This window comes from Camelus bactrianus, chromosome 13 (assembly GCF_048773025.1).
Source record: "Camelus bactrianus isolate YW-2024 breed Bactrian camel chromosome 13, ASM4877302v1, whole genome shotgun sequence".
In the NCBI taxonomy this organism is placed as follows: Eukaryota; Metazoa; Chordata; class Mammalia; order Artiodactyla; family Camelidae; genus Camelus; species Camelus bactrianus.
In genome coordinates, this window is record NC_133551.1 from 70,488,634 (window position 1) to 70,502,030 (window position 13,397).

The window sequence follows — 13,397 nt, forward strand, 5'->3', positions numbered from 1 at the left end:
CAGGAGAGGGAACACGCAGGGCACGTCTGGCATGTCACAGTGCTCAGTAAATGGTGCCTGCGAGTGACAGCCCTGGCCTTGGAGTCAAGGGGCTGGCTCAGGTCCTGGCTGACATTGAACCAGCATGACCTAGGTGAGTCGCCTGCTCTCAGAGCTCCATCCGGTAGGATGAGACATGAGACCTGCCCCGTCCACCTCAAGGCTTTTTAAAAGAATGAAGTGGGGTTGGGGAGGGTAGAGCTCAGTGGTAGAGCACGTGCTCACCATGCACAAGGTCCTGGGTTCAATTCCCAGTACCTCCAAATAAGTAAATAAATACCTAATTACCTCTACCCCCAAAAAAGGTTTTTTTAAAAGACGGAATTATGCATGTGAGGGAATGTGATGGAGCTGAAAAATAGTCCATTCATGGACGCTGTTATGGAGCTCAGGTGAGGAGAACTGTCAGGATCTATAAGAATCCTCCTCCTCCAGGAAGCTCTCCCTAATGCCCCAGGCTGGATGAGGGCTTCCACCTCCACGCTCTCAAAGCACTCAAGGCTGGGCTCTGCACCAGCGCCTCTCATTAACACCACCACCACTGTGAGTCCATCTGTAGCCTGGCCCATGGGAGATTCATCTCTGCAGAACTAGACCGGGGTCAGCCAGGGTTGATGAGGCTGATGCACGGACTTCCCTCACCAGGAGGTTCTGCTGTTTGCTTTCTAGATAAGTTTCCTCCAGAGAGTGGAAAATCATGTGAGGGTTACTTTGTGTCAGTTTGAGTGAGCCGTGAGGTGCCCGGATTCGACATTGTTCCTGGGTGTGTCTGTGAGGGTGTTTCCAGTTGAGATAAGCATTTGAATCCTTGAACTCGGTATTGTAGGTCACGCTCCCCAGTGTAAGTGGGCTCACGCGGTCCATTGAGGGTCTGAATAGAATCAAAAGCGGAGGAAGTTAGAAGTCACCCTTTGGTCCTGACTCACTGGGACATCTCACCTTGCCCTTGGACTGGGATTCACACTATCTGCTCCCCTGGTCCTCAGGTTTTAGACTCAGAATAAATTACAACACCAGCTTTCCTGGGTCTCCAGTTTACAGATGGCAGTTCATGGGACTTCCTAAGCTCTAGAATCCCATGAGTCAATTCCCATAATTAATTATCTCCTTTTGGTTCTGTGTCTCTGCAGAACTCTTAATATTATAGCAGAAAAGAACAAATCTGACTCCATATTAGATCTGTCTCTTTGGCTTTAACCCTGTGCCCTGTTTTCTAGGCTTGGTCTTGCTAGCTCTGTGCCTTGTGTAAAGGAATGTTGCTGTTAGCCTGAAATATACAGGACAGCCTATTCTCAAGGCTCTGACCTTTAAGGATATTAACACTTTTGTACTTACATAAGGACAACAAGTTGCAGAATAGAAAGTAACATTTGTTTTGTTAGAGGTTTTACAGGGGCACCATGACCTGACTCACATGGACAGCGACAAGAACAAATTCCTATACCAAGAAGTTGGAAACAAGCAACCCCACCCCTCCCCTTTTTAGTATTAAAGGAGCCTGAATTCTGACTTGAGGAAGATGGTTCTCCAAGACATTAATCTGCCATCTTCTCGGTCTGCCAGCTTTCCAAATAAAGTCACTATTCCTTGCCCCAACACCTCATCTCCCGATTTATTGGCCTGTCATGTGGCGAGCAGAACGAGTTTGGACTTGGTAACATCACAGCTTTTAAGATAAAGTGTTTCAGTGAAAAGGCAGAGCTTTGGGCTCCTCCCCCTACCCCTCCGCAATATTTGGATGTGGGCAAAGACCATTTGTGGACCTGCTCCCATCTACCCACCCCCAAGCCCAAGAAGACGCTTCTCTCTCACCTCCCATCAAAATTCACCTGTTCTCCTCCTCATCTTCTCAAGTCCCTGGTATCTAACTCTGCTAGGACGTGTGATCCCACAGATGGTTAGCCCTTCAAAAGAATTTATTTGTACTCACACCCACAAGGATGGTGAAAATTAAAAAGACAAATGACAAGTGCTGGTGAGAATGTGGAGAAACTGGAATCCCCAGATCCAGCTGGTGGGCATGTAAAGTAGCCCCTTTGGAGAACAGTTTGGCAGTTCCTCAAAATGTTAAATAATAGATTTACCATATGACCCACCAATTCCCTTCCGGCACTATACTTTAAAAAAAAAATTATACCCACACAAAACCATTTATAGGAATGTTCACAGCTGCACTCTTCTTAACAACCAAAAAGTGGAAACAGCGCAAAAGTCCATCCGCTGAAGAATGGATGAATAAAATGTGGTCTATCCATACAATGTGAGATTTGGCCGCAAAAAGGAAAGCAGTGCCGATACACGCCACCACCTGGATGAGGCTGAAGATGTTATGCAGAGTGTAAGAAGCCAGTCACAAAAGACCACATTTTGTATGATCCTATTTATATGAAATGTCCAGAATGGGTAAATCTGCAAGGAGAGAAGGCAGATTTGTGGTTGCCGAGATCCAAGGGCCCAGGGAGAAATCAGAAGTGACTGCTAATGGGTTTGGGTTTCTTTTGGGGGTGACTGAAAATGTTCTCAAATTGACCACAGTGATGGCTGCACAACTCTCTGAATGTACTAAAAACCAGTGATTTGTACACCTATGTGGGTAAACTGTACAGTATCTGAATTCGATCTCAGTGAAGCTGTTTAAAGGAAAGAATTTATCTGGAATCACAGGAAGCCCTTCAGGCCTCAGCAAAGTGGCTTAATTCACTGGCTGACAGGTGGGAAAGTGGCTTGGAGGCAGAGTGACCTTGCTCAGCAGCTAGGATCTTTCCACAGTGAGCTTCCCGGAAGCCTGTGGAATGAAGCCTTCAGGAATCCTCCCCCCACACCCCACAGACACTGAAACAGAAGACACAAAACCCAGAAACCAAAATGTTCCTCTCCACCGCGCCCCACACTTTTATTGTCCATCTTCTTCACATGGCAGACATAGAACTTTCCTCTTCCTCAATCCAGACCCACGCTCCAAGACCATCACTGACCGGGAGACACCGCTCTTTAAAAATAAAACCCACCCCCCAACTCTTTTCCTGATGGGAACATTCATGATAGTGTTCCTGACAGTCTTGAGAGTGTCGGAGGCCAACCAGCATGTTCACACATGCAAAAAAAAATGAGTGTCCCCCGGGCCCCCCGCCGCATTGTCCAGAATTCGCCACTGGCTGAATCCGGTGACTTTCCAGGCTTTGGGTTCGTGGGCCTTCCTCGCAGCTGAAAGGAAAGCCCTCATGAATTGAGAGGCTGGGGTGCAGGTCGCGAGTGTCGATGCTGACGGGGCGAGAGCGTATCGTTGGGACAATGAACAGCCATGGGGTTTCATGCTTGTGAGGGTTCATTTGAGGAGCGGGCCGAAGGAGTCCAGTTTGCGAGACTTTAAGACACACCACGGTTTTTAGCTGGGTGGGAAATAGGAAACCTGTGACGCGGGCCACCAGTCAGCATTCTTCTGCCCATGTGAGGATCTCATGAGACCTTTCTCTGTCCGGGACCATTATCAGACCCCACACTGCAGCCAATCGACTGATTAATTAAATAACACAAGTTATAAAACTTTAAAAAGGGGGCATTTACAGTCAGGGACATAAATACGTGCTTTTAAAAGTGTCTACGTACATATTTACAGAGTTGCAAGATCAACCATAGTAGCCCTGAAAAAAAGTCCCTTTTTTTGTTTGTTTTTTGCATGACCACTCGTGTGCAGTCTTCAGAGTCCCCTCCTTCCACTTTCAGTCTGATGTATGTAGCCCCACTGAAAACGGGGCCGAGAAAACCGCGCCACAGTGGTCTCAGACATCCTTGTCTGGGGTCTGCCCCAAAGGCACAAAACCCAAGACCCTCACTGAACTGGGTCCAAACTCCTAGCTCAGCTCACCCGTTTCTCCGAGACATGGACTGTTCCACCAGAGATGGAGCCAACTCCATCGCTCCCTGGCAGGTGATGGACAGCCTCTGGAAATCACTTTCTCTCCCCGCCTAGGCTTTTGAATCCTCCCATTTATTTTTCATTTCCCAAGTTTTGTTAGTTTGTTTCCCTTTTCAGCCAATCTGAGAAGCTCCGATACTAAAGGTGTTGATGGTCCCTCCAAGCGAGGCCAAGAAGCACATGGGGAGCTCTCCCCCTGGCCCCCACAGCATCCCAGCCCCGGCCTCTCCCACGGGAGGAAGGAGCCTGATCTATAAATGGAGTTGAGGACTTGCTCCCAGAGGCTGGGGACTGCCGAGAATGGCAAATCTGGAGAACACTCAGGAGCCAGTGGCTCAGATTGCTCAGGCAAAGACGGCAGTTTTCCAAGTGCGTGGGCCAAGGGGGGATGGTCAGCAAGGCTCCAATGTGTCTACACGCTAAGGGTTCCCAGAGACGCTGGGGGCGAGGGAAGGCGGGGGCAGGGCTGGCTGGAAGGGGAACTTGGCCTCCTCCAAAGGCCTTCCTCGGCAGGGCTGGAGCTGACCCTGGGGCCAGGCCCAGGCCCAGGCCCAGGTCCCTGCTGAGGCAGAAGACAACTGGAGAAGCAAAAAAAAAAAAAAAGCAGGATCAAGGAGCTCTTGAAAAATTGCATAGTAGGAGGGGCCCCATCCCAGCAGGAAGGCTGAGCTGCAGAACACAGTCCCGGGGCGGCACCCAAGTGTCATCCACAGGGTGGAGTCAGCTGCCTCCCTGCCTCCCCGGGGCCCAGGGCCCTCGTCCGCAGACCGCACACGCGCACGCACACACGCACACACACGCGCTCTCTCCTGCCCTCTTGCAGGCTCATGGATCTGGAATAGGTCGGCGCTCCCTCCGGGGCAGAAGGCCAGTCCCTTTGGCTTCACTGCTTCCAGGTCACTTCAGGTGCTGGGGAGAAACAGAACAGAAAAATAATGACAGTGGCATATTCAGGGTCTTCAAGCAAGATCTGGCTTCATTTCTCTAATTAAACTAATTTTGGAAGCATACAACCCACCTGGAAAGGTACGGACTGATGCACTGTTAGTGAACACACCTGCGTGCCTGGCCCCCAACTCGAGAAACAGTGAGACCAGCCTCCCGTTAGCCCCGGCCAGGCCCCTTCTAGGGTAACCACCCTCCTCACCCCCAGAGTGACCACGCTCCTGACCATAGATGGGTTACACCCATTTCTTAACTTAAATAAATGGAACCAATCAGTACACATCCTTTGGTGTCTGACTTCCTCTGCAAAACGTGCTTGTGAGATTCACCTTTTCCGAGTGTGAGGCTGTAGTTCTTTCGGGCCCCCTGCTATCGGATTCCAGCGCAGGGTCGGGCCACTGCCGTTGGCCTAGTCCTCTGCCAGTGCACAACTGGGTGGTTCCCAGCTTGGGGCCATCGTGAGTCACACTGCTAGGACGTTCTAATGTATGTCCAGACGACACTACGGTGCACACGTGCACATGTTTATGCCAAGTGGAGGTGCTGGGCAGTAGGGTGTGCATGTATCACACAGGAACATTCCAGATGTGTCCTCTGGTGCACACGAGAACACATTTCTGCTGAGAGGATCCCTAGCAGTGTAGCTGCTGGGCCCTGGGGAAGGCACCTGTGCGGCTCCAGCCGAGACTGGCTGACAGCCTTCCAAAGGTGTTATTTACACTGTTACCCCTTAACTTCATGCTAATACTCGAGACCACCATGGTGGCCGGTGACACGGATCCCCATTTCGAACAACAGAGACAGAGGCTGAGAGAGAAGGCGCTTTGACAAGATCAGGCTGACGACGAGTGGTAGACGTGGGACTTGAACCCGGGACAAGCCCCCTCCAGAGCCTGCGTGTGCTTTCTGTCCTGAGGGAGTGGCTTAGCCCACCGGCTTCCTCCGCCACGGAGGGACGCCCCGATCGCAGTACTCGGCACAAAGCCAGGGAGCCAGGCACGGGAGCGAGTGCTTCATATATGTCTGCTGCACCGGGTTGCAGATGAGCCTGGCACTGTGCGGGGGCCAAGTTCAGGGGCTCAGCTCCCTCACCCAGTGGACCTGACCATCATTACTATCATCACTGCTACTAGTAACCACTATTATTATTACTGCTGATACTAATAATAATTCAATGAGAAGAGTAATAATAGCAGCGCTGATTTATGGAAGACATACTACACACCAGGCACTTGCCTGAGTGCTTTTCATATACTAAGCTGTGCAGTCCTTACAGTACGCCCACGAGAGAGGTAGTGCCGTCCCTCGGTATCCACAGAAGATTGGCTCCAGGACCCCCATGGATAACAAAATCCATAGATGTTTGAGTCCCTTGTGTAAAATGGTGTAGTATGGTATTATTAACCCACTTTACAGATGGGCAAAGTGAAGAACATGCCAGGATTACTGGAGCAGAAATTCAGCTCCAGAAAGTGTGCCCTCAACCACCACATGATGTCAGTTCCAACCCCCAAGACCTCCTGATGGGGCTGGAAAGGGAGATGCCTGTCACTGTGGAGCAGGGTGCCTTTGGAGAGGGAGCCACCCTTCCCCGCGGCCCGCACGTGTCCCAGTCCATCTAGGCAGAGCAGCAGGAGGAGAAGGCAGAGACTGGGCCAGATGTGGAGGGGCCTGCACTCCCCCCGTCTGGTGGGGCTCATGCAGGTCGTCGAATGGAATCCACAAAAGAAGCCCCCTTGCCAGCCCCTCACCTGAGAGGCAGCCCCTCCAGGGAGGGGACCCCAGCAGCAAGGGCTGTGGCTGGACCCCTGGGACTGGAGCTGAGGGGAGGTTGGCAGAGGCTGTGCCAGAGGGGAGCTCTTCTGTCACAGAGGCCCCCCACCCATCACGCTCGTGGGACCCCATGGGAGGTCAGCATCAGGACGCCTGCCCCAAGTCGGCCAGTCTCAGCCAAAGGAGTAGTGAAGCCAAGAGGAGGGTCATGACGGCAGCCAGACAAGTGAGAGGTGCCCGCCCTTCCCTGGATCTCCCCTCCTAGACCCTCGCCCCCCTGGACTGGAAAGAGACAGAGACAAAACAGGACGTGCAGTGGAGTTGCACACTGGACCAGGCAGTGCAGCCCTTTTTATGCCTAAAAGCAAGCAGAGGGCTCTGGGCTTTGCTTGAGACACAGTGAGAGCACAGAAAAGGGAGGCACAGGAGAGGACAGTGGAAACAGACACTGGAGGAAAGCCAGGCTCCCCCGGGATGGTCCCTCACTCGGGCAGACTGTCCTGGAAGCTGGTGACAAAGCTGCCACCTGAGCAGGGGCAGCAGGATGAACCGCAGTCCTGGGCGCCTTGAGGAGGTCACCCCTTCCTCAGAGCAGACCCCACCCAGCACACGTCCAGTGGGCAGACCACATAAGGCCTGTCATCCGTTGGGGAGGTAGAGGACTGACCCCAGCTCTGCCACCTGCCCCTCTGTGTCTCAGGCTCCCTTCCTGTAAAATGAGGGTGTTGGCCCACACGTCCCTTCCCATACTTAATCCTTTGCCATGCCATTTCAAAACATGGTTCTGGAACTGTGTGAAACAGTGCTGTGGACTGAACTGTGTACCCCCCGACCACTGCACTCTAACCCCCAATGTGATGGTACTCGGACGTGGGGCCTTTGGGAGGTAATTAGGTTTAGAAGAGGTCATGAGGCTGGGGCCCTCATGATGGGATTAGTGCCCTTCTAAGAAAAGACCTATAGCTTCCTCTCTCTGCCAGGTGAGGACACAGCGAGGAGGCAGTGTCTGTAAGCCAGGAAGAGTTCTCACCGGACCCGATGATGCCGGCACCCTGACCTCAGACTTGCAGCCTCCAGATCGCTGAGGAGTAAAAGTCTGCTGTTTAAGACCCCCATCTCTGGTATTTTATTATGGCAGCCAGAGCAGATTAAGACAAATAGTATCCATAAGATTTTTTTTTAATGGTCATCTTTTTTAAAACAATAACATAAGCATCACATACTTATTATAAATAAAAACTTGAAAATCAGAAAAAAGTTAAATACAATTTTAAGGAGCAAGTTTGTCACTTTGAAATTAGACCGTTGCGTTCTGAGCGTTCACTGCTGGTGAGCGAATAGAAGCTGCTGGTTGCAGACGGAAATTAAACTGGGCCTCCGTTCATCTGAGCGCCCAGCTTGGGAAGATGCACAGGTTTGAAACAAAGGGAGAAGGCATCTGTCTAGGGTCGCCTCAGTGGCCAACAGAAACAGCCCGGCTGTGCAGGAAGCTGGCCAGCTGCGCCTGGCTCTCCCTCAGGCTGCAAAAAACACCTGCTGGGAGCTGGAAGCCACACCCTGCGGACCCATCAACACGGAAGTCCACGCAGCCCTGCCCGAGGGAGGATCCCAGGACGCGGGTCGGGTCGGGACCCAGAGTTGGGAACTGCTCCTCCTGGCACTGCCCGCCACTCTCCAGAAGACCCTAGCTGAGCACCCCCCGATCCAGACCCCAATTCTGCCACCTGCAAAATGGGAGGGGGAGGGCATGGTCTCCCAGGTGGCATCCATTTCTGCTCTGCACCACTTCCTGCACAGCTCAGGCTCACGTCCCCTCTGGGGAGCTGGTTCCCAAGAGGCGGGCTCAGTTCCGGCTGCGCCGGACAAACTCTCTGGGGAAAGTTCGTTTTATGTCCACTCCCCTCCCAGACCTCCAGGGAAATAAAGCCACGTGCAGAAACTCCCACTGCTGACGAGGGGAGCTTGAGCAAGCTATCGGTGAGGGGACAGGCGCACACAGCACAGAAGACCCCTGCAGCCCATCATGTCTTCACAACTGCGCTCTCATTCCAAATGCCCCTGGCCGCATTAAGCAGGCATCCCAGAGCCACGGGGGCGCCTGCAAATGCAGATTCCCAGGCCCTGTGCACCAGCGTGCTGGTTCAGTGAACTGGAGTGGGACCCTGGGGTCTATTTTTAACCGGTGCCCTAGTCATGCTTGAGAGGCTGGTACACGGACACAGGAAAAGAAACAGACGGTGTCACCAACAGGGAAACCCAAGCCTCGAGGTCACTGGCCGAGCCCAGCCTCCTAGAGGTGAAAAGTCCAGCTCCTATGAAAGAATTCAGGTTTTACCATCAGGAAATCTAGAAAGAGACTTCTGGTTCAACGTAAACGTCAGTTTAACGTTTTACAGATTACTATTACTTCTCCTTTCAAGTAATATTGTGGGGACAGTGACTCTGCACCCCTTTCTGGGTCAAAGCTTCTGAAGGTTTCGATTAAGTGCTGAGTGTTGTTATCATTATCATCGCAATAACGATTGCTAATTCTTACCTGATGCTTACTATGTGCCAGGCGCTGTGCCAAGTGCCTCGCGTACATCTGACCCTTGTAATTCTCACAGTCCCATGCAGTAGGTACTGCTGTCACCTCCACTTTACAGATGTAGAAACTGAGGCTCAGAGAGGTAAGGACAACTTGTTGAGGCCCTGCAGCCTGTAAGTGGCAGAGCTGGGACTCGAGCCCAGGTGGTCGAGTCCGCACCCACTGTGCCCTCCCTGCAAGGAGGCCCCGTGCCCCCCTACACACGGGGGTGCCCCACACGCCGTCATACCCAGCCCCTTCTCTCCTTCCCAGCCCACCTCGAAGCCCAGGCCCAGCCCCTCGGCCCCCAGCGCCGCTCCACCCTCCTCGTACCTGTCGGGGAGCAGGCGAAGCGTCTACTCTTTGAAGAGGGATCCCTGGAGCGGGGCTGCAGCTGTGGCCTTGACATTCCTACACTGCCTGGTGATGTAGGGGGCGGCTGGCGGCGGACACCGGGACGCCAGGCGGAGACTGTAGCTGTGCGGGGGAGAGGAATAACACACACCATCACCAGGAGCCCAGCCCGGTGGGGTCCCTGACAGCACCCGGGAAGCCCTGGTGCTGGCACTGCCTCTCTGCGAGCCGATGGGACGCGAGCTTTAACAGCCAGCGTGAGCTCCCTCAAGCTCCGTCCACCCTCTTCTCTGCCCTCGGAGGCGACGGGCCAGCAGAAACACCGACCAGCTGGGTTCTGAGACCCTGCGCCCAGCAGGCCCACCCGGAGGAACCCCGCTGCACGGGCAGGCAAGCTGGGAAAGGACACTCGCTGCACAGACGGCAGCTTCACTCTTTCCCTACCTGCTCCCCCGGCACTGTTCTCCCACAAAAGCATGTGGGGAGGTTCTGGTACCAAGTTACAACCATTGCCTACAGGGGGGACAGGGGATGGGGGCAGGTCCCCTCCAAGCCATTAACTCTGCACTTGGCACCTATCCCGGCCTCACTGTGCCAAGAACTTTAGTGTCCGGGATCTCAGAGGGGGTGTAAAACTGGATCCTGTGATACGGTTTGGTCCAATTTGCTACTTCAGCCCATTAAACTGGGTTTCTTTTTCAGGAAAACATTAAAAAAAATTTTTTCAAAGATAGGCAACCCAGGCTGTTAGTTATTCCTCCCGTTCCTTCACCCAGCTGACGCGTACTCAGCTTCCAGATCTCAGCTGGAATGCCACCTCCTCTGGGAAGCCTTCCGTCTCTAACTCCTGGATGAGGCATCCGTCCTGTGGGCTCCCACTGCCCCTCGTACTGCCCCATCAGAGCCCTTGTTATGCTGAATCGCAATCACAGAATCGTGTGTCTGCCTTCCTGAGGAACTATGAGATCTCAAGGTCAGGACCCCAGTCTTGATCGCGGCTGCATCCCCAGCTTAGCACCACAAAAGTAAGTATCTGTTGAATAAGAACAACATATACGGTGCCCAGAACTGCGCTGAGTATTTTACACGTATCAGCTGTCTTACTCTTCCTACAGCCCAGCCGGGTGGAGACTCTCATTAGCCCTAACTGCACATGGGGAAGCAGGCACAGAGAGGTTAGGTAACTTGTCCTGGGTCCCAAGCCTGGGTCTCCAGGTAGAAGAATGGAAGTGAGGTGGGCGGGAAAGCAGGAAGGACGTCACTTCCAGGCACCGCACCTGCTCCGTCTGAGGGAGCAAGTCCTGGGAGTGGGGTCCACCTCAGAGCTGAAACATCGGGGGTTAGACTCGTGGTTCTCAACCAGGGCGCACACTTGGCAGCACCTGGAATGCCTGGAGACATTTGGGGCGGTCACATCTGCGGGGAGGGACGCTGCCGCTGGCCTCTGGTGGGTGGGGCCAGGGATGCTGCTTAACATCCTAAAGGCTCAGGATGGCCCCCGTGACAAATGACCACCCCCAGGTGCTAACAAGCCGCAGCTGACCAAGGAGCTCTCACACATCCCGGCTAGAACAGATGAACGTATCCACAGACAGAGGATGCCAGAGGGAAGACTTCTGCTCTCTCCACAAACGAAGATCCCGTCTGAGGGCCTGGCTGTCTGTCAAGGCTCGGGGTTGCCCCCTACTTGAATTCCTCCCCCTCACGGTGCGATCAGGCCTGAGCAAGATTCAAGGCAGAAAACTGAGACCCAACACTTGGCGGCAAGTCGGCGCCCCCCATGGGACCAAAAGGCCCATGAGGTGGCCTGCAGGGGGCACGACCCCTTGACCAGCTGACCCAACGCTGGGAGACGACAGTCACCTGCAAGGCTGCCTGGAAACTCAGATGACCTGCCCGCCCTTGTCCGGTTAGGGAATAAGGGACAGTCCTGGCACATCGCAGGCCCTCCTACACTGTCCCCTCTTTCGGGCCATGTCTCCAGCAGAATGTAGCAGGACGAGCAGCAGCTTTGGGGACAAACGGGCTGGTATCATCAATTTCTAGCTCCCTCCTCTCGCTGTTACCGACACTACACATCTATCAAACATTCAAAAGTCAAATCATGAGAACGGAGTTAACACCGTGGACCTCCTAGTCCACTCTAGCTGTCAGGCGTCTCTCTGCTCCCTCCTGCTTCTGTTCCACCCTCAGGCTCCTGTGGCCACGGGGCCACCTCCACCAGGGAGCAGGCTTTCTCCCAGCCCTAGGCGTCCACCTGTAGAGTGCTAGTGATCAAGGGCAAGGCCCCCAAAGGCACCGCCTGGCCCCGTGGAGGCCCCCACAGGCTGATGTGCCCAATAGCCCGTGACTCCCGAGTGCTTTCTCAGCTGTTACCTCTGGCATCTGTCAGCAGAGGTCGGAAGAACAAGCGCTTTTATGTCCATTTCATGGATGAGGAGACTGAGGCTCAGACAGATGGAGACTTTCCTGGGGGAGAAGAGCCCAGGCCTTTCAGCTCCATGGGCCACAATTTCGGGGGGGTGGCACCAATTCACCTCCTGGGTGTTTCCTTTTGGGACTGCGGCAGTGGTGTCCAGCAGGACAGTCTCCTTCCTGAACGCGAAACCCTTTCTCTGGTCAGAGAACTCTTGAGAGCCCAGCGGCTGCACGCAGCTGAGGAGGGAGGTGAGAGCACCCAGATATTCTCCAGGCCTCAGCACAGCTACGCTTACCCTATGAGGACCTCATGATTCTCGGTTCCCCAGTCACCGACTGTGTGACCTTGGCCAGTCATAGACCTCTCTGAGCTCCAGTTTGACCACCCACAAAATGAGAAGAGTGATTTTATCTCACAGGGTTATCTTGACAAGTACGTCCAGTATCAGTGAGCATGGTGTTTGACTGTGGCTGTGGTGAGGAGGGGGAGTCTGACCCTGGAGGCAGCAGCCCAGCCATCAGAGGCCTCAGGGTGAGTTCCCATCCTCGCACTCGCTGGTTGTGCGACCCTCTGGCCTCCCGCCTCTGAACCTCAGCTTCCTTATCTGTAAAATGGGACAATCCCTGCAGCCCGCAGATGCACGGCAGGGCTAGGAAAAGTCCTGGGGAGCAGGATACAAGGGCCCTTTGCCTTCTGAGAAGAATTCAGCACAAGTGGGGTGTTTCTGGAGCTGTGACCACAGGGAGCATCGGAGCAGGAGGCTGGCCAGGGCCCTGCCGGCTCCGCCTGCCTTCTGCCCTCTCTTCTGCCATCAAGGCCCCCTCCTCGCTCCCACGCTGGCTCCCCTCCCATCTGTTCCCCTTCCCTAAAGATACATCAGAGATGTCCCTGAACCCTGGGCTCCCGGCGGGGCTGAGTTCTTACACATACAGCCCGGCCCCGCCGGCCTTGCAGACCTGTCCCGCCCCGGCGGCCCCCACCGCAGGGCTTCTTTTGGCACATCCGCAGGGAGTCCTCTTCCCCATGGCCCTCGGCCCATGCAGCCGCCGCACCCATGACGTCAGAATCTCTCGGGTGGTGTCCGGCATCAGCATCCTTACGCTCCGCAGTGATGTCAGCATGCGGCCCGGGATGGGAACTGGTGCTCTGCAGACGCTCCAGGGGCCGCCCTCCAAGGCTAAACGGCCTGGGTCCTGACCTCTCCGCACACGCCCCCTACGTGCGGGTCCACATTATCTATGAGGTTGCCTGGTGAACACCGAGACTGCGGGTCTAGGACTGCGGAACTGGGCTGGGTCTGCTCATCACCACAGCCTTAACACCTAATTCTGAGCTGTGTGGACAGCAGACCCTCCAAGTGTAATGAGTGTAGACATGAGCAACCC

At 54.2% G+C, this 13,397-nt stretch overlaps 1 protein-coding gene and 1 non-coding gene across 6 annotated transcripts in view; one reads left to right on the forward strand and one right to left on the reverse strand.

Annotated features, from left to right (window-relative positions):
• Positions 1–229: 229 nt before the first annotated feature.
• TRNAG-ACC (transfer RNA glycine (anticodon ACC)) lies at positions 230–302 on the forward strand. The gene has a single exon. It is a non-coding gene; the product is annotated as a tRNA-Gly (tRNA).
• Positions 303–2,900: 2,598 nt separating this feature from the next.
• Positions 2,901–13,397, reverse strand: part of PRDM2 (PR/SET domain 2) — a 109,190-nt gene continuing 98,693 nt past the window's right edge. For 4 of the 5 annotated variants that reach the window (XM_074377393.1, XM_074377388.1, XM_074377392.1 and 1 more), the window contains 2 exons: positions 9,573–9,716; positions 2,901–4,864 (listed from right to left, as the gene is read on the reverse strand). In XM_074377393.1, the coding sequence (XP_074233494.1) occupies positions 4,839–4,864; positions 9,573–9,716 (170 nt within the window). In that variant the 3' untranslated portion in view covers positions 2,901–4,838. The remainder of the gene's footprint in view (positions 4,865–9,572; positions 9,717–13,397) is intronic. The other variant, XM_074377391.1, reaches the window with a different exon arrangement.